At 40.9% G+C, this 22,500-nt stretch overlaps 1 protein-coding gene across 4 annotated transcripts in view; it reads right to left on the bottom strand.

The window, feature by feature from the left end:
* Window positions 1-22,500, bottom strand: part of LOC117772487 (fibroblast growth factor 12-like) — a 36,111-nt gene that overhangs the window by 11,165 nt on the left and 2,446 nt on the right. The window contains exons 1-2 of one of the 4 annotated variants that reach the window (XM_034603660.1): window positions 9,883-10,409; window positions 9,348-9,377 (exon numbers count right to left, since the gene is read on the bottom strand). The exons of 1 other annotated variant lie outside the window; for it this stretch is intronic. In XM_034603660.1, the coding sequence (XP_034459551.1) occupies window positions 9,348-9,377; window positions 9,883-9,970 (118 nt within the window). In that variant the 5' untranslated portion in view covers window positions 9,971-10,409. Of the gene's footprint in view, window positions 1-2,495; window positions 3,140-9,347; window positions 9,378-9,864; window positions 10,410-22,500 lie in introns of those variants that run through there. 2 more of the 4 variants (XM_034603661.1, XM_034603659.1) reach the window with 2 other exon arrangements.

Genomic DNA, 22,500 nt, shown 5'->3' with positions numbered 1-22,500 from the left:
AGAGAGAGAGAGAGGCTCCGTCTACACCGACACATTTTAGTTTAAAAACATCACTGTTGCTATGGTTACAGACGTTTTCCACTTCTGTAAACGCCGATGTTCTAATTACAATGTACTTTTCTCTGATTGGTCACTGTCCAATCAGATGACTCGACCTAAAGGTTTCCACCTCCATCAATCATAAATCAACCAGCAGCTCAGACGTTTGTAAACGATGACGCCCACGTTCTCTTCCTGATTGGTTCTCATCAGTCACGTGACTCGACGACCAGCGGTGAACACAAAGCTAACACTTCCTGTCAGTTACAGTTCCACCTCGTCGTCCCTGCTCTTCACCTTCACTGCTCCTCCTTCACAGAGTTTCTGTTACTAAGCAACCAGCTGCAGAGGAGACATCTACTTCCTGTTTACACCACATGACCAGTGGACGTGGACGATCATGTGACGTGTGAGTGTGGATGAAGATTATTTTAGTTTTAAAACTAAATAGCCGAGGTCTCAGAAAACGACACAGTGACATGTTGTCCAGGTCCCGAGAGGTGAAACTACACTGAGGTGCTTCGTTGTTCTTCTAAAAACTCCTGAGTGAATAAGTTACTGAGGCTGCAAACTGGGAGGAGCTGATCAAGCAGCAGCTGTAGAATGGTTCCTTCAAGAAGCTGTTTGTTGGGTTGCCAAGAAAAACATGAAGCTGTGGTCGCAGCAGCGGGATGTCGGCTTATGAGAGATGCACACTCATAAATGTGTAAATGTTGCAATTCGTCTGACGCGCTGTTAAACGCGTCCTCGGGAGGAAACGCCGCTCGAGTCCCGGTCGACTTTTATCTGGTTCTCGAATCTGTTTCTCTTAGTTGATGAAGTGAAAAGTCTCCAGAGGGAAAAGTCTGCTGACGGCGTCACTGCAGAAGCTGCATCCACACGATGGAGCCATAAATTATTTAAATCATTGATGGAAATTATGCAGCGTTTTGAACTACAGGCTGGATTCTGCAGGAGCTGATTTCCTGACTAATCTAATACCATGTTCCTGACGTGTTCCTGACATGTTCCTGACGTGTTACTGACGTGTTCCTGACATGTTCCTGATGTGTTACTGACGTGTTCCTGATGTGTTCCTAATGTGTTACTGACGTGTTCCTGACGTGTTCCTGATGTGTTCCTGACGTGTTACTGACGTGTTCCTGACATGTTCCTGATGTGTTACTGACGTGTTCCTGATGTGTTCCTGACGTGTTCCTAATGTGTTACTGACGTGTTCCTGACGTGTTCCTGATGTGTTCCTGATGTGTTACTGACGTGTTCCTGACGTGTTACTGACGTGTTCCTGACATGTTCCTGACGTGTTCCTGATGTGTTACTGACATGTTCCTGACATGTTCCTGACGTGTTCCTGATGTGTTACTGACGTGTTCCTGACATGTTCCTGACGTGTTCCTGATGTGTTACTGACATGTTCCTGACATGTTCCTGACGTGTTCCTGACGTGTTACTGACGTGTTCCTGACATGTTCCTGACGTGTTCCTGATGTGTTACTGACATGTTCCTGACATGTTCCTGACGTGTTCCTGATGTGTTACTGACGTGTTCCTGACATGTTCCTGACGTGTTACTGACGTGTTACTGATGTGTTACTGACGTGTTCCTGACATGTTCCGGACGTGTTCCTGACGTGTTCCTGAAATGTTCCTGACGTGTTCTTGACGTGTTCCTCAAATGTTCCTGAAATGTTTCTGACGTGTTCTTGACGTGTTCCTGACATGTTCCTGACGTGTTCCTCACACGTTCTGCAGGTTCTCTATGTGAGAACAAATGTCTGAGTCAGTGTCTCTGGACGTTTTCTGGATCTTCTCCTGCAGCCTCCTGGTAAAATGTGTGCAACATGTCAGAGTGAGTCCATGTGAGGAAACAGCAGGACAATGTGTGGAAGCTTCCCAGAGAGCGAGTGGACGTGTTGATGAGGTTTCTAACACGTGACGGACGTGAAACTGGAAGAACACAAAGATCTCAGGATGAAGAAGAGGAGCCGCACACGTAGAAGACGAAGACGTCAACTTGGAAACACGAGGAGGTTCCAGATCTTTTGGTGATGAGGGCCGATGCCGGTGTGGATGAGCTGTAAACAACAACACTGATCTTTCCACAGCAGAGTTTATACGTCATGTCCGGCCTCCTGCTGCTCTACAGGCTCCGCCCCTGCTGCTCTACAGGCTCCGCCCCTCGCCTGGATGTTCCCACATGTTCCTGTTTGAACGAGTCGGACCCGACAACCTGCTGCTGCTGCTTCACAGGACAAAGTCTGCACATACGCAGAAAGTCTGGACACAATTTTTGGGACAAATTGTGGAGTTCATGTGTGAAAAACAGCTCAACAGAAACAAATTCAACAAGTGCAACAAATCTTCTACAAAGACAAACTCAGTGTCAACACAACTACACAACATCTCAAAGTGGTCAGACTTTTCTTCTGTGTCGGACTTGAACCATCTGAACCCACCTGGTTTTCGACGAACAGGTCTTTTCTTTCCACTGCAGAAGCGAACTTTGCTGAAGACGCTGAAGATGTGTCTCTCGCACACAGACCTCGGGTCTTTACTGGGACTCGAGCGTCTCTTGTTGGTGGTGACCTTCTCACTGTTTGACTCGCGGGCCTGACGCCTCTGTCGGATCAGGGAGCTGGCGATGGCCGCGGCCATCTCCCCGAGAGGTGGACGAAGCCACCGAGGACAAAATATCTGAGGATGTTCACGTTTTAGTTCAGATCAGAAGACATGTCCGTCAGGTTGGTGGAATCCAGCGAGAGTCAGAGGAGACGTTTTTTCTGGTTTAAATGACTTCATGATGAGAAACGGCTCCAGAACAAGAAGCAGCTGACTGATGTTCATGTGTCCGTGCTTCCAAAACTTTCACTTACGCAAACGCAATAAACTAAAATCCCTGTGTTTTATTTACTTTTGTCTCATCACACACACAAAATCTTGAAAGTTATAAAAAGTGTTGTCTTCAGACGAATCAGGACACGAGGATCAAGTTGGACGTGTTTGATCGTTCACATCCTGTAGCTTCAGTTTCCACCGGAGGAAGCAACAAAGCTTCAGTCACTACAAACCTTGGAACTTCACAATCATCAAAGAAGACGTGGAGAAGTCTGTGATGTTTTCAGTTCCATGACGACCATGTGATCCAGTTAAAAAAGGACCTTGAGAAGAGGTAGGAGTTCTATTTATTCAGGAGCGAAGATGAAACAATGAATCACTCATCATTTCATTGTCAATGTTCTGATAGTTGATCGATGGATAAGTTTGAAGTTTGAGGATGATTCCTGGTTTGAAAGAAAAAGACATGTATCATGTCAGAGTCTCTGATGGAAGCACGTGGCTGCAGAAGCTGCCGTCCATGTCTTCATGATGCGTCTTCATGTCTCCGTGTGGAAAACGACAGGACAGCGTCGCCCTCTCGCTCGTCCGTCCAACTTTCAGAGACGACAAGAGTGACAGCGTTCAGCAAAGTTCAAAATAATCCCAGAGCGGCACAAGAATCCTTCAGAGAGGAGAAGAGAAAACCGAGTCGATGTGTTCTCCCGTCTGAGCCTCTTCATCCTACTCGTCTTCCTCACAGCCTGAGAGCTGCTGCATGTGGCGAGAGGCTGAGAGACGAGAAGAGGAGAGAGAAAAGAGAGCAGCCGCGAGAGAGGGGCAGTCAAAGAGAGGAGAGAGGGAGAGAGAGACACGAGGTGGAGGTGGAGAAGAAGCTCCTAAAAATATTCTGCTCCATGTTTGATGTTGCTCCCACATCACTTTGCTCCTGAAACACGCTCACACGCCACAGCTGCTCTCACATGTGGTTCACTTCTCTTCACACACACGTCAAGAGTCCGATTCAGATCCAGACAAAACCCAGAGGCTCCGCCCCTGATGCCCCTGATGCCCCTGATACTCCTGATACTCCTGATACTCCTGATACCCCTGATGCCCCTGATACCCCTGATACTCCTGATGCCCCTGATACCCCTGATACCCCTGATACTCCTGATACTCCTGATACCCCTGATACTGCTGATACCCCTGATACTCCTGATACTCCTGATACCCCTGATACTCCTGATACCCCTGATACCCCTGATGCCCCTGATACCCCTGATACCCCTGATGCCCCTGATACTCCTGATACCCCTGATACTCCTGATACCCCTGATGCCCCTGATACCCCTGATACTCCTGATACCCCTGATACCCCTGATGCCCCTGATACTCCTGATACTCCTGATACCCCTGATACTCCTGATGCCCCTGATACCCCTGATACTCCTGATACCCCTGATACTCCTGATACCCCTGATACCCCTGATGGTCCTGATACTCCTGATGCCCCTGATACTCCTGATACCCCTGATGCCCCTGATACTCCTGATACTCCTGATACCCCTGATGCCCCTGATACTCCTGATACCCCTGATACTCCTGATGCCCCTGATACTCCTGATACCCCTGATGCCCCTGATACTCCTGATACCCCTGATGCCCCTGATACTCCTGATACCCCTGATGCTCCTGATACCTCTGATACCCCTGATGCTCCTGATACTCCTGATGCCCCTGATGCCCCTGATACCCCTGATGCCCCTGATACCCCTGATACCCCTGATACTCCTGATACCCCTGATGGTCCTGATACTCCTGATGCCCCTGATACTCCTGATACCCCTGATGCCCCTGATACTCCTGATACCCCTGATACTCCTGATACCCCTGATACCCCTGATACTCCTGATACCCCTGATACCCCTGATAATCCTGATACCCCTGATACCCCTGATACTCCTGATACCCCTGATACTCCTGATAGCCCCTGATACCCCTGATACTCCTGATACCCCTGATGCCCCTGATACTCCTGATACCCCTGATACTCCTGATACTCCTGATACCCCTGATACTCCTGATGGTCCTGATACTCCTGATGCCCCTGATACCCCTGATGCCCCTGATACTCCTGATACTCCTGATACCCCTGATACTCCTGATACTCCTGATACCCCTGATACTCCTGATGGTCCTGATACTCCTGATACTCCTGATGCCCTTGATACTCCTGATACCCCTGATACTCCTGATGCTCCTGATACTCCTGATGGTCCTGATACTCCTGATACTCCTGATGCCCTTGATACTCCTGATACCCCTGTTACTCCTGATACTCCTGATACCCCTGATACTCCTGATACCCCTGATACTCCTGATACCCCTGATACTCCTGATACCCCTGATACCCCTGATACTCCTGATGCTCCTGATACTCCTGATACTCCTGATACCCCTGATACTCCTGATACTCCTGATACCCCTGATACTCCTGATACCCCTGATACCCCTGATACTCCTGATGCTCCTGATACCCCTGATACTCCTGATACTCCTGATGCCCTTGATACTCCTGATACCCCTGATACTCCTGATACCCCTGATACTCCTGATGGTCCTGATACTCCTGATACTCCTGATACCCCTGATACTCCTGATGCTCCTGATACCCCTGATACTCCTGATACTCCTGATGCCCTTGATACTCCTGATACCCCTGATACTCCTGATACCCCTGATACTCCTGATGGTCCTGATACTCCTGATATTCCTGATACCCCTGATACTCCTGATACTCCTGATGGTCCTGATACTCCTGATACTCCTGATACCCCTGATACTCCTGATACCCCTGATACCCCTGATACTCCTGATGCCCCTGATGGCCCCTTACTGTGTAATGTCTCCACTCTTAAAATAATTATGTTCACAGTCTTGTACTTTTACTTTTTTTGAATCACGTGTTTTGGTCTCGATTCATCTCGAGCTCGTCGACCTGGTTCCAGGATTAAGAATCTTTTCAAAAGGGTTTTTCTGAAACGTCGATGGAGAAAGAGAATGAGAAACTTACTTCCTTGACCAGAGACGTTCTAAAAGTGGACGCTCACTGTTTTGCTTTAAAGAAACAACTGACGCCCCCTGCTGGCGCCCCCTCACCACTTCGGGAGATTGTTGCTTACACCATCATTTTAAAAATTACAATAAAAACCATCATATTTACAAATGTCTTTCTTTTTGCAGAAAGTCCAGGCTTCTGTCGTCTACCTCATCAAGATGTGCGCTCGTGATGAGGTCATTAGGTTCTGCGTCCGATCTGATGAACGGTGTCACAAACTTTGATGCTGTTAAGAAATAATCCTCCACTTCTAACCCGTCTGTTTCTGGGCCCGAGGCCGGCGAGTCCGGCAGGTTTCAGGGATCCTGAACCAGACTGAACAGGATTAACATCTTCGCCTTCACTAACTGGGCCCGTGTCTGTGCACCATCACGCTGGATGTAGGCCTCCACACCCGCAGAAACAAACCAGGTCAGTTTCTTTAATTACCGTCGTGTATTTGCGTCCTCGTATCTGCTCTGTGGGACCGAGAGCAGAGATGGCGACGAAGAACAGAAACATCTTCATCAGCTGTGCATGATGTCACTTCCTCAGAGGATCACCCAACATTATGTTAGAAGAAGTGCAGCAAAGTTTCAGGCTGAAGGTTTGAAATCTGACCGCATCTGTATAATCACACCTGTCTGACCTGGTGTCACAGACTCTAGAAAACTAAACTGTCAGTCTGATAACTTCATAATATCACACACACACACACACACACACACACACACACACACACACACACACACACACACACACACACACACACACACACACACTGCTGGGTGTTAATGAGATGTGGGATCGATTGTGATGCCACCACGGTGGATTTCCTGCCCTTCAGTCCTTGACTCTCGTAACTCCAGTGTGTGTGTGTGTGTGTGTGTGTGTGTGTGTGTATACAGTTCAGGTGTGTTTCCTAATCAATAGACAAACTGTCTCATCAGAGGGCAGAAGAATGTCAGCGAGACGACCATGAAAAAATGTACAGACAGACAGACAGACAGAGAGACACACACACACACACACACACACACACACACACACACACACACACACACACACACACACACACACACACACTACCAATAGTGGTGTTTGGTATAAACATAAGCTGATGAACAAAACATTTTCGAAAAGTAAAAGATGTTTTTTCATTTAAATAAAAAGTTTTTTACGTAAATAAATGCTGGTTAACGTTCATGAGTTTTTTAAATTTATGACATTAAACTGTTGTGATTTATCCGACACATTAATTAGAACATCGTCTTAAAACATCAGTCAAACACAAGATCAATGTTACAGGTAAAACACCCTTTTTATAGTGGATTTCAACACCAATGGGAGGCAACAGTGCACTGTATCACAGAGAAGAAGAAGAAGAAGAAGAAGAAGAAGAAGAAGAAGAAGAAGAAGTCTTTATTTGCTGTATCATTTTCCATATGATCCAATTTTACTTCCTGTCGTCATCTTTATTCACGTTGTTTGAGTTTGTCGCTGCTCAGACTACTCTGTATTTTCGATAACTTTATGTGATGAGACATAACAAATATTGTAATCTCGCAGCATCTTCTCGTGTCGTCCTGATTCCACTGTACTGGATTCTGCTGCTGCAGAAAATAGTCCCTAAATTTACTGACGCTTTACATATTTACATGTTCAGTGTCGCCATCATTGTTCTTCATCTATTCATTCAGATTATAAACCCACACACACACACACACACACACACACACACACACACACACACACACACACAGAATATGACGCATTGACACGCTGCAGAAAAACCCAAATAGAAGAAGAAACACAGCAGCATGTGGGCGGCAGAGAGAACGACAACTGGATGTTCAAACCTAACAAAGAGACTCACTGCATCACAACCACACAAACAACACAACAAACAGACACACAACAACAAACACATAAACTAACACACAGCACACTGACACAAAATAACAAACACATAAACAAACATACAAAACACACAATAAATAACATTGTGTGGCTGTATGATGAAGTTTAAACCAATCAGATGCAGCCACTTTAAAACTGGAGACACAGCGCCATCTGCTGGATACCAGAAACACTGCAGTTCACACTGCTGTTCACAATGGTTCACATGTTACTACAAACTATTCATACTGCAAATAATACTTATACCAATACAACTAAAAATAGTGATACAACTGCAAATACTACCACTGATACCAATACTACAAATTCTCGTATAACTGCTACTTCTACTAATACTACTATTACTACTACTAATTACTACAATAACTGCAGTTGTGATGTGATTTCTGCTTCTTTAGTTTGTAATCTTCTTATCACACACACACACACACACACACACACACACACACACACACACACACACACACACACACACACACACAGGTTTATGAAGGCTGTGTATGTGTGTATGTGTGTGTGTGTGTGTGTGTGTGTTTTAAATGTTTGATGTTGAATCACTAAATTAGCTTCAGTTTCTGAATAATTCATCATTCTGAAAAACAACAAGCAGCATTTAAAAATACACATGCACACAAAGACACAGAGGCACACAAACACACACACACACAGACACACACACAGTCATTAAAGGTTAATGTTGAAACAGTGTTTTGAATCTTTAATGACACACTGATATTTGAGTCATGTGGTCATTCATACCTTTGTACTTAGTTTTTCTCTCTGAAGTCGTAACAATTCTTTTTGTCTTTGTGGTAGATCTGTGACGTTTTGTGTCTCTATGGGACGTTTACAGGTGAGGACCTCTCGGACTTTATTCACCATGACTGTATTTATCATATCTCCTGTCAGTGAGTGGAGATGATCAGCAGAGGGCGACAGAGACGGGACTAACTGTCACTCACATTCTGTTTCTATGGAGACTCCGAACTAAAGGAACATAGGACGAGCTGAGAGACTGAGGAGGCTCACAGCTGCTCAGACAGAAATACACTGTAAATAAACCTGAGACATCACTGTCAAGGACACACACACACACACAGGGTGTTGTGTCTTGTGTTTCTGTCACGTCGCGGAGCTAAAAGTGTTGGTGAAACTATAAATGGCAACACTCGACCGTGACAACAAAACTTACTCAGGTTTTCTTGTTTGCAGACTTCATGTTAATTGAGTTTCTTGTATTGTTAAATTGTTTGTGAATCACTTCTTGAATGTACAGTATGTCTTTTTCTGCCAATAGGGGTCTCTTCATCATTTCCATTTTACTGCTGCGTTTCCCTTTTGCTGTCAGCTGCATTTAGCTTCTTCTTTATTAGCCTCTAGGCTTAGCTTCTCATGTTAGCTTCTTTATTAGCCTCTAGACTTAGCTTATCCTGTTATTAACCTTGTCCTGTTAACAGTAGATGTTAGCTTTTACCGTTAGCCTCTAATGTTAGCCTCCACTGTAAGCTTCTGTTAGGATTTCCTGTTAGCTCTCCTGCTAACATCTGCTAATAGCCCGTCCTGTTTGCTAATAATAGAGGCTAGCAAGAGTTGACCTGTCCTGTCAGTCTCTCTGTTAGCCTCCACACTCTCCTCTAGCCTCTGTTTCCATGACACTTTTACAGCTCGTTAAAAAATCCAACAATAAATTGGTTTGTGATTGAGTTTATTTTTAGATTCACATATTAATTTGCAAACACAATTATTAATAACTATTTTGATTTTACAAATTAATCAAATGCTTTGTAATTGTTTCTCAGACCCTTGTCGTCCATCACCACCATCTCAGTTGATTTGTTGCTGTGTGTGTTTTATGTTCCGTGTGAACATGACGTTCACACCTCACAGTTTTATTAATAGATCCGACAATGAGACAAAGTCTGAAGTTAAATCAGTAAAAACACACCTGAGTTAAACACTATGGAGAACGCCAGGTGGTGGGTCGGACTCACCCTGTTTACCGCTCTCTCTCTGAGCGCCGCCCTCCTCCTCGCCCGCCTCCTTTCCTTTTCTGTCTCCGGACAGGAGGCGACGGAGCAGGCTGCAGTACCGGGTCATCGTCCAGAGATCAGAGTCCGTCAATCAGTGGATGAGGAAGCTCATCAATGTGAGGGCTCCAGTCCCATGTGACCACACATGAGAGCTGTGACATCACAGTCACCAGCGCGTGGACAGAAGACAGAGAGGACTCCTGTCCTCAGAGTGTCTCCGTCCTGTCTCACACACAGCCTGACCTCTGCTGGTGTGACAGTTTACTTCTGTCACTGGATTCGTCAGTGGGAGTCACAAGCGAACAGTGTTTCGCCCACAGAGGAACAGGAGAACCCGTCAATGGGAACCGTGACGAGAACCACAGCAATAACCACAACGAGGACCCCCAGGGGCCAACATGAGGAATGCAGAAAGTAACAAATATCATTCATTCAGTAATCAATAATCACAGGAGGTTCTGATCGTCTGTGAAAAGTCTTCAAGTGACGAGTCGAATGATTTCAGACTCGTCTGAGAGGAACGTCAATGTGTTTCTATGAAGACTGAGTCTCTGAGTCTCTGAGTCACTGAGTCTCTGAGTCTCTGAGTCAGAATCAGAATCAGAAGTATTTATTGCCAAGTAGGTTTACACCTACCTGGAATTTGCCTTGATATAGGTGCATACAAGGAACATAAAACATAAAAACACAATAAGTACTACAGGTCCAGGTCTGGATTCAGGTCTGTGTGTGAATGTGATCCTGCAGTAAGCGGAGACAAGTTATTCTGAGAGTGGAACCTGAACACTATTTATATCAGAGAGTGAGAGAGGCAGAGAGAGTTTGTGTGTGTGTGTGTGTGTGTGTGTGTGCGTGTGTGTGCGTGTGTGTGTGTGTGTGTGTGTGTGGGGCAAACAGACTCACAACTAAAATCTGTTTAAAAAAAAAAGACTGTCCAGAAAGTGAAGCCAATGCTCAAGTGTCTGAAACCTGTATTATCCCTAATAACCAGCAGGGGGCGACTCCTCTGGTGGTTTCTATAGAAGTCTATAGAAAGTGACTTCTCACTTTATAACGTCAGTAAACATTCAGGAGTTTCTGTCTCAGTCTCTAGTTTCAAGTCTTCTTCAAACAGCTGATGTTCATTTAGTGAATTATGATCATTTAGAGTCAAACAGACCATAAAGCACCGGATGTGTTGGGGGGGGGGGGGGGGGGGGGGTACCACAGAGTGACTGACAGCTAGAACCATCCAATGGGGGCAGGTGGCAGGTGTCGTAGGGCTGAGGTGTCCTCGAGCTCTCAGTCAGGCTCCACCCACTGCTGCTCCAGACATGGTTACTTCTGGTTTCAAACCCCAAGATGGCGCTGACACTGATGGTCTTTGTAGACAGCCTCTGTGTCAGGCCTGTGACGTGCTGAACTGGGATTGGCAATAGATTAAAAGATGTATATAAATAAATGTATTGATAAATATAATGATAATGTATTGATAAAAGGTCATAGATAAATGTTTATTGATAATGTATAGATACATGTATAAGGTCAGTTTGCAGCTCCATCACAGAGCTTTTAAACTCTGGTGACGGTGATGATGAATATTTCAAAGAGCTGAGCTGCAGTAATGTTCATTCAGCTCCACGTGTTTCTGTCTTCACCTCAGTGCTCCTCTTTACATTGTTCTACTTCAGATTGAAGTTATTCTCAACATCATTTAATCTGATCTTCGTTTTAATCTGGGAGAATTCAGGAGCTTCACTGTCACTGCAGTGTCTGTCCTGGGTCTGACCAGCAGGGGGCAGCAGGACACCAAGACACCAGGAGGCTTCAGGGTGTGACAGAGAGGAAGAGGAAAAACAACCAGAGTACCAGACCACTACGACCCTGTTCCACTACGATCCTGATCCACTACGACCCTGTTCCACTACGATCCTGATCCACTACGACCCTGTTCCACTACGACCCTGATCCACACACACACACACTTCTATTTGTGATGCCAGTTTGTCTCATGGTCTTTAACAAGGTGAGACCTCCTCTGTTCTGAACCCTCAACAAGAGTCAAACTACTAAGAAGCTATTAACAGGTAAAGAAGGTAGAAACCTCAGAGACACGTGAGGATCCGTCTCCCTAAAAGGAAAGGGCCCAGCACTTCCTGCTTCGCAGCTCGTTCCCTCATGTGTCTCCTTGTTCCCTCTGCTGCTGCCTCTTGAATCCAGGCACCGTTAATTGACCAACTACTGTCAGCTGGGCCAATCCCCCCCCCATCCATAACTGTGTCCATTAGCCGCATGCTAACGAATTAGCATCGATTATCCTGAGTGGTGCGAGGCGCCATGCTAACGCTGCAGCACTGGAAACACTTTCAGCATGACGCTGAATCAGCAAACTGCCACGTGACGTGGAGTCTCTGGAAACTTGGTGAACATTAAGACTCTGTTGATCTTTCTAATTTGTGATTAAATATAAATACAATGACTGTTCAGTGTTCTGAATAATAATAATAGACTTTATGAGCCTCAGTGGTGCTGCTGATTCATTATTATGTAACTTGTGTAATTCATTGGTTCCATTAATGAGGTTTCACTTCTGTTTTGTATCTGTTTGTAAACCTGGTTGGAGGATGAGAAGAAAGAAGTCATCACAGATCTAGATGAATAGAAAAACACATTTAGTGCTCCAGTCATTCTAGTTTGATTTGTACGCAGTGAATTCATGATGAAGATTTCACTGAAGAAATGTCTGATGACCAGTGCAGATGTGTAATTATATGACAGTTTAGATGTGATTATAATCTCCACACACTGCTGTTGTAAACAGTTCTGATATTTATTCTACATTTGAATTGTTTTCACACTGATGGAAGACGAGGGACTTGATGTGGACGGTTATCAACAGCACTGTGAGAGATTATCACCTTGAATATTACAGATGAGGTAGAAAGACATTTTATAGATTTGTACAATATGTTTATTTCTTTATTGTTCTGGCTGAGATGATCTGTGGCGCTTCCACCTGCTGAACACAGAATAAACTAAGTACCAGTCTTGGCTGCTTAACACAGCTGATATTACATGTGTCAAAAGTATTATAATTATTATTATTGTATTGTACAGTATCTGTAAAAAGTATTTACAGACTGTCTTTAATCTGAGGTGTTGCTCCTTTGTTCCATGTTATCATACAGATGTGACATAGTGATTTCAGTATAAAACATCCTTTATTGAGTTTCTTCTGTAAAGGATGTCCCTGACCTGATGTCCCCCATTATGGTTGATTTAAAAAAAGAACAGTGTTCATCTTTAACTTTCTGATTTGAGACACTTTAGATATAAACCCAGTGTTTTATTTTCCTTCTTTGCCATAAGAGACAGAACACGGTCAGCACAGCTGTGTCCTTCAGGCTCGTCCGTCCCTAATAAAATGACAGGAAACATAAAAGTATGGCATTATCGTAGAGGAAGTGTTACTTATGAACAAAGTTTGTGTCCTTATTTTCTGTGGATATTCAACTATGTATTTGAATATGGTTTTGGATTAAACAGTGCACTACCAAGACGATGAATGTGCAGTATGGAGTTCTTCCACATTCAAATTATTGCATATATAATTTAATGCATTATGTATTATGTGCAATACTTTGCTTTGATTGTTAGTAAGTTATGACAACAGGTCTGTACCTGGAGTCAGTGTTGAAGTGATGAGGGAACAAGGAGACACATGAGGGAACGAGACGCCAGCAGAAACTGCTGGGCCCTTCCTTTTTATGGAGAGGGATCCTCACGTGGGACTCTTAAGTTTCTACGTTCTTTTCCCCTGTTAATAGTTTTTTAGTAGTTTTACTCTTGTTGAGGGTTAAGAACAAAACTGTCCGTTGTATGGTTGTCATCACCAGAAAGAGCCCGGCCCGGCCCGGAACCCTGATGAGGAACCACCCCTGCCCGTGCAGCCTCAGTCTGTGATCATGGTTGAGTTCTACAAGCCACCTGGTCCTCCTGTGATCGTCCACGTGCTCCTGCACCTCCTGAGACTTGGTTTTAAAGACCAGCACCAGTTGTGTATGTGACTCTGAACCAGGCTCACCTGATCTGTCCTCAGCTGCTTCCTGCAGCCTGGTCCAGCAGAGTCACCTCGTCATCCACGTGCACGAAACACTGACATGAAATCACTAGAACCACATGACATCATATCTATAGTAACTTATTCTACCATTTACAACATTGAACTAAGAACGCGTAGCTTCCCGGGTGAAAAGTGTGACTAGTGTGACTCCACCTGCTGGTCGTCTCAGGACATGACTGAGTCTGTATATACAGTCACTGATCATCTTTATATACAGTCACTGATCATCTTTATATACAGTCACTGATCCTCTTTATATACAGTCACTGATGGTCTTTATATACAGTCACTGATCCTCTTTATATACAGTCACTGATCATCTTTATATACAGTCACTGATCCTCTTTATATACAGTCACTGATCCTCTTTATATACAGTCACTGATCATCTTTATATACAGTCACTGATCATCTTTATATACAGTCACTGATCCTCTTTATATACAGTCACTGATGGTCTTTATATACAGTCACTGATGGTCTTTATATACAGTCACTGATCCTCTTTATATACAGTCACTGATCATATTTATATACAGTCACTGATGGTCTTTATATACAGTCACTGATGGTCTTTATATAGAGTCACTGATCATCTTTATATACAGTCACTGATCATCTTTATATACAGTCACTGATCATCTTTATATACAGTCACTGATCCTCTTTATATACAGTCACTGATCATCTTTATATACAGTCACTGATCCTCTTTATATACAGTCACTGATCATCTTTATATACAGTCACTGATCATCTTTATATACAGTCACTGATCCTCTTTATATACAGTCACTGATGGTCTTTATATACAGTCACTGATCATATTTATATACAGTCACTGATGGTCTTTATATACAGTCACTGATGGTCTTTATATAGAGTCACTGATCATCTTTATATACAGTCACTGATCCTCTTTATATACAGTCACTGATCATCTTTATATACAGTCACTGATGGTCTTTATATACAGTCACTGATCCTCTTTATATACAGTCACTGATCCTCTTTATATACAGTCACTGATCATCTTTATATACAGTCACTGATGGTCTTTATATACAGTCACTGATCCTCTTTATATACAGTCACTGATCATCTTTATATACAGTCACTGATGGTCTTTATATACAGTCACTGATCATCTTTATATACAGTCACTGATTGTCTTTATATACAGTCACTGATGGTCTTTATATACAGTCACTGATCATCTTTATATACAGTCACTGATCCTCTTTATATACAGTCACTGATCCTCTTTATATACAGTCACTGATCGTCTTTATATACAGTCACTGATGGTCTTTATATACAGTCACTGATGGTCTTTATATACAGTCACTGATCATCTTTATATACAGTCACCGATGGTCTTTATATACAGTCACTGATGGTCTTTATATACAGTCACTGATGGTCTTTATATACAGTCACTGATCATCTTTATATACAGTCACTGATCCTCTTTATATACAGTCACTGATCCTCTTTATATACAGTCACTGATCATCTTTATATACAGTCACTGATCCTCTTTATATACAGTCACTGATCCTCTTTATATACAGTCACTGATGGTCTTTATATATAGTCACTGATCCTCTTTATATACAGTCACTGATCCTCTTTATATACTGTCACTGATGGTCTTTATATACAGTCACTGATCATCTTTATATACAGTCACTGATCCTCTTTATATACAGTCACTGATCATCTTTATATACAGTCACTGATGGTCTTTATATACAGTCACTGATCATCTTTATATACAGTCACTGATCATCTTTATATACAGTCACCGATGGTCTTTATATACAGTCACTGATGGTCTTTATATACAGTCACTGATGGTCTTTATATACAGTCACTGATCATCTTTATATACAGTCACTGATCCTCTTTATATACAGTCACTGATCCTCTTTATATACAGTCACTGATGGTCTTTATATACAGTCACTGATCCTCTTTATATACAGTCACTGATCCTCTTTATATACAGTCACTGATCCTCTTTATATACAGTCACTGATGGTCTTTATATATAGTCACTGATCCTCTTTATATACAGTCACTGATCATCTTTATATACAGTCACTGATCATCTTTATATACAGTCACTGATCATCTTTATATACAGTCACTGATCATCTATATATACAGTCACTGATCATCTTTATATACAGTCACTGATCCTCTTTATATACAGTCACTGATCCTCTTTATATACAGTCACTGATGGTCTTTATATATAGTCACTGATCCTCTTTATATACAGTCACTGATCATCTTTATATACAGTCACTGATCATCTTTATATACAGTCAGTGATCATCTTTATATACAGTCACTGATCATCTATATATACAGTCACTGATCCTCTTTATATACAGTCACTGATCCTCTTTATATACAGTCACTGATCCTCTTTATATACAGTCACTGATCCTCTTTATATACAGTCACTGATGGTCTTTATATACAGTCACTGATCATCTTTATATACAGTCACTGATGGTCTTTATATACAGTCACTGATCATCTTTATATACAGTCACTGATCCTCTTTATATACAGTCACTGATGGTCTTTATATACAGTCACTGATCATCTTTATATACAGTCACTGATCATCTTTATATACAGTCACTGATCCTCTTTATATACAGTCACTGATCATCTATATATACAGTCACTGATCATCTTTATATACAGTCACTGATCATCTTTATATACTGTCACTGATGGTCTTTATATACAGTCACTGATGATCTTTATATACAGTCACTGATCCTCTTTATATACAGTCACTGATCATCTTTATATACAGTCACTGATGATCTTTATATACAGTCACTGATGATCTTTATATACAGTCACTGATCCTCTTTATATACAGTCACTGATGATCTTTATATACAGTCACTGATCCTCTTTATATACAGTCACTGATCATCTATATATACAGTCACTGATCATCTTTATATACAGTCACTGATCATCTTTATATACTGTCACTGATGGTCTTTATATACAGTCACTGATGATCTTTATATACAGTCACTGATCCTCTTTATATACAGTCACTGATCATCTATATATACAGTCGCTGATCCTCTTTATATACAGTCACTGATCATCTTTATATACAGTCACTGATGGTCTTTATATACAGTCACTGATGGTCTTTATATACAGTCACTGATGATCTTTATATACAGTCACTGATCCTCTTTATATACAGTCACTGATCATCTATATATACAGTCACTGATCATCTTTATATACTGTCACTGATGGTCTTTATATACAGTCACTGATCCTCTTTATATACAGTCACTGATCATCTATATATACAGTCGCTGATCCTCTTTATATACAGTCGCTGATCCTCTTTATATACAGTCGCTGATCCTCTTTATATACAGTCACTGATCCTCTTTATATACAGTCACTGATCCTCTTTATATACAGTCACTGATCCTCTTTATATACAGTCACTGATCATCTTTATATACTGTCACTGATGGTCTTTATATACAGTCACTGATCATCTTTATATACAGTCACTGATCCTCTTTATATACAGTCACTGATCATCTATATATACAGTCGCTGATCCTCTTTATATACAGTCACTGATCATCTATATATACAGTCACTGATCATCTATATATACAGTCACTGATCATCTTTATATACTGTCACTGATGGTCTTTATATACAGTCACTGATCCTCTTTATATACAGTCACTGATCCTCTTTATATACAGTCACTGATGATCTTTATATACAGTCACTGATCCTCTTTATATACAGTCACTGATCATCTTTATATACAGTCACTGATGATCTTTATATACAGTCACTGATGATCTTTATATACAGTCACTGATCCTCTTTATATACAGTCACTGATGATCTTTATATACAGTCACTGATCCTCTTTATATACAGTCACTGATCATCTATATATACAGTCACTGATCATCTTTATATACAGTCACTGATCATCTTTATATACTGTCACTGATGGTCTTTATATACAGTCACTGATGATCTTTATATACAGTCACTGATCCTCTTTATATACAGTCACTGATCATCTATATATACAGTCGCTGATCCTCTTTATATACAGTCACTGATCATCTTTATATACAGTCACTGATGGTCTTTATATACAGTCACTGATGGTCTTTATATACAGTCACTGATGATCTTTATATACAGTCACTGATCCTCTTTATATACAGTCACTGATCATCTATATATACAGTCACTGATCATCTTTATATACTGTCACTGATGGTCTTTATATACAGTCACTGATCCTCTTTATATACAGTCACTGATCATCTATATATACAGTCGCTGATCCTCTTTATATACAGTCGCTGATCCTCTTTATATACAGTCGCTGATCCTCTTTATATACAGTCACTGATCCTCTTTATATACAGTCACTGATCCTCTTTATATACAGTCACTGATCCTCTTTATATACAGTCACTGATCATCTTTATATACTGTCACTGATGGTCTTTATATACAGTCACTGATCATCTTTATATACAGTCACTGATCCTCTTTATATACAGTCACTGATCATCTATATATACAGTCGCTGATCCTCTTTATATACAGTCACTGATCATCTATATATACAGTCACTGATCATCTATATATACAGTCACTGATCATCTTTATATACTGTCACTGATGGTCTTTATATACAGTCACTGATCCTCTTTATATACAGTCACTGATCCTCTTTATATACAGTCACTGATCCTCTTTATATACAGTCACTGATCCTCTTTATATACAGTCACTGATCCTCTTTATATACAGTCACTGATCCTCTTTATATACAGTCACTGATCCTCTTTATATACAGTCGCTGATCCTCTTTATATACACTCACTGATCATCTTTATATACAGTCACTGATCCTCTTTATATACAGTCACTGATCATCTTCATATACAGTCACTGATGGTCTTTATATACAGTCACTGATGGTCTTCATATACAGTCGCTGATGGTCTTTATATACAGTCGCTGATCCTCTTTATATACAGTCACTGATCATCTTTATATACAGTCACTGATCCTCTTAATATACAGTCACTGATCATCTTTATATACAGTCACTGATCATCTTTATATACAGTCACTGATCCTCTTTATATACAGTCACTGATCATCTTTATATACAGTCACTGATCCTCTTTATATACAGTCACTGATCCTCTTTATATACAGTCACTGATGGTCTTTATATATAGTCACTGATCCTCTTTATATACAGTCACTGATCCTCTTTATATACTGTCACTGATCATCTTTATATACAGTCACTGATCCTCTTTATATACAGTCACTGATCGTCTTTATATACAGTCACTGATCCTCTTTATATACAGTCACTGATCGTCTTTATATACAGTCACTGATCCTCTTTATATACAGTCACTGATCGTCTTTATATACAGTCACTGATCCTCTTTATATACAGTCACTGATGGTCTTTATATACAGTCACTGATCATCTTCATATACAGTCACTGATCCTCTTTATATACAGTCACTGATCCTCTTTATATACAGTCACTGATCCTCTTTATATACAGTCACTGATCCTCTTTATATACAGTCACTGATCGTCTTTATATACAGTCACTGATCCTCTTTATATACAGTCACTGATGATCTTTATATACAGTCGCTGATCCTCTTTATATACAGTCGCTGATCCTCTTTATATACAGTCACTGATCCTCTTTATATACAGTCACTGATCATCTTTATATACAGTCACTGATCCTCTTTATATACAGTCACTGATCCTCTTTATATACAGTCACTGATCCTCTTTATATACAGTCACTGATCCTCTTTATATACAGTCACTGATGGTCTTTATATATAGTCACTGATCCTCTTTATATACAGTCACTGATCCTCTTTATATACTGTCACTGATCCTCTTTATATACAGTCACTGATCCTCTTTATATACAGTCACTGATCATCTTTATATACAGTCACTGATCCTCTTTATATACAGTCACTGATCATCTTTATATACAGTCACTGATGGTCTTTATATACAGTCACTGATCATCTTTATATACAGTCACTGATCCTCTTTATATACAGTCACTGATCCTCTTTATATACAGTCACTGATCATCTTTATATACAGTCACTGATCCTCTTTATATACAGTCACTGATCCTCTTTATATACAGTCACTGATCCTCTTTATATACAGTCACTGATCCTCTTTATATACAGTCACTGATGGTCTTTATATATAGTCACTGATCCTCTTTATATACAGTCACTGATCCTCTTTATATACTGTCACTGATCCTCTTTATATACTGTCACTGATGGTCTTTATATACAGTCACTGATCCTCTTTATATACAGTCACTGATCCTCTTTATATACAGTCACTGATCCTCTTTATATACTGTCACTGATCCTCTTTATATACAGTCACTGATGATCTTTATATACAGTCGCTGATCCTCTTTATATACAGTCACTGATGATCTTTATATACAGTCGCTGATCCTCTTTATATACAGTCGCTGATCCTCTTTATATACAGTCGCTGATCCTCTTTATATACAGTCACTGATCCTCTTTATATACAGTCACTGATCATCTTTATATACAGTCACTGATCATATTTATATACAGTCACTGATGGTCTTTATATACAGTCACTGATCATCTTTATATACAGTCACTGATCCTCTTTATATACAGTCACTGATCCTCTTTATATACAGTCACTGATGGTCTTTATATATAGTCACTGATCCTCTTTATATACAGTCACTGATCCTCTTTATATACAGTCACTGATCCTCTTTATATACAGTCACTGATCCTCTTTATATACAGTCACTGATGGTCTTTATATACAGTCACTGATCCTCTTTATATACAGTCACTGATCCTCTTTATATACAGTCACTGATGATCTTTATATACAGTCGCTGATCGTCTTTATATACAGTCACTGATCCTCTTTATATACAGTCGGTGATCCTCTTTATATACAGTCACTGATCATCTTTATATACAGTCGCTGATCCTCTTTATATACAGTCGCTGATCCTCTTTATATACAGTCACTGATCCTCTTTATATACAGTCACTGATCATCTTTATATACAGTCACTGATCATCTTTATATACAGTCACTGATGGTCTTTATATACAGTCACTGATCATCTTTATATACAGTCACTGATCCTCTTTATATACAGTCACTGATCCTCTTTATATACAGTCACTGATGGTCTTTATATATAGTCACTGATCCTCTTTATATACAGTCACTGATCCTCTTTATATACAGTCACTGATGGTCTTTATATACAGTCACTGATCATCTTTATATACAGTCACTGATCCTCTTTATATACAGTCACTGATCCTCTTTATATACAGTCACTGATCCTCTTTATATACAGTCACTGATGGTCTTTATATACAGTCACTGATCCTCTTTATATACAGTCACTGATCCTCTTTATATACAGTCACTGATGGTCTTTATATACAGTCACTGATCCTCTTTATATACAGTCACTGATCATCTTTATATACAGTCACTGATCCTCTTTATATACAGTCACTGATGGTCTTTATATACAGTCACTGATCCTCTTTATATACAGTCACTGATCCTCTTTATATACAGTCACTGATGGTCTTTATATACAGTCACTGATCCTCTTTATATACAGTCACTGATCATCTTTATATACAGTCACTGATCCTCTTTATATACAGTCACTGATCCTCTTTATATACAGTCACTGATCATCTTTATATACAGTCACTGATCCTCTTTATATACAGTCACTGATCCTCTTTATATACAGTCACTGATCCTCTTTATATACAGTCACTGATCCTCTTTATATACAGTCACTGATCCTCTTTATATACAGTCACTGATCATCTTTATATACAGATTGATCCACACAGTCAGACAGTGTTTGGATGATAAGTAGAAACAAACTGAAATCTTAACAAACCTCCACTAGGATGCTGTGTTTGTGAGTGTGTTGTCTGTGTGTGTGTGTGTGTGTGTGTGTGTGTGTGTGTGTGTGTGTGTGTGTGTGTGTGTGTGTGTGTGTGTGTGTGTGTGTGTGTGTGTGTGTGTGTGTGTGTGTGTGTGTGTGTGTGTGTGTGTCTCAGGTTTCTGGCAGCAGGTCACTTCAGTCCTGAATCGTGTGGATTTGATCCGAGAATCAATAAAACACAACTAACTGTCTGCTGTAGACAAAACATATGAAAACTGAGCCCACAAACACACACACACACACACACACACACACACACACACACACACACACACACACACACACACACACACAGTCAGTCTCAGCTGTCAATCATCACGTCTCAGCCTGTTTTTATATCATCAAATAACTGATTCAAACCAAACTGAT

Source organism: Hippoglossus hippoglossus, chromosome 13 (genome assembly GCF_009819705.1).
Source record: "Hippoglossus hippoglossus isolate fHipHip1 chromosome 13, fHipHip1.pri, whole genome shotgun sequence".
In the NCBI taxonomy this organism is placed as follows: Eukaryota; Metazoa; Chordata; class Actinopteri; order Pleuronectiformes; family Pleuronectidae; genus Hippoglossus; species Hippoglossus hippoglossus.
The sequence above is the reverse complement of the archived record's forward strand: the minus strand, read 5'-3'. Positions and strand labels throughout refer to the sequence as shown.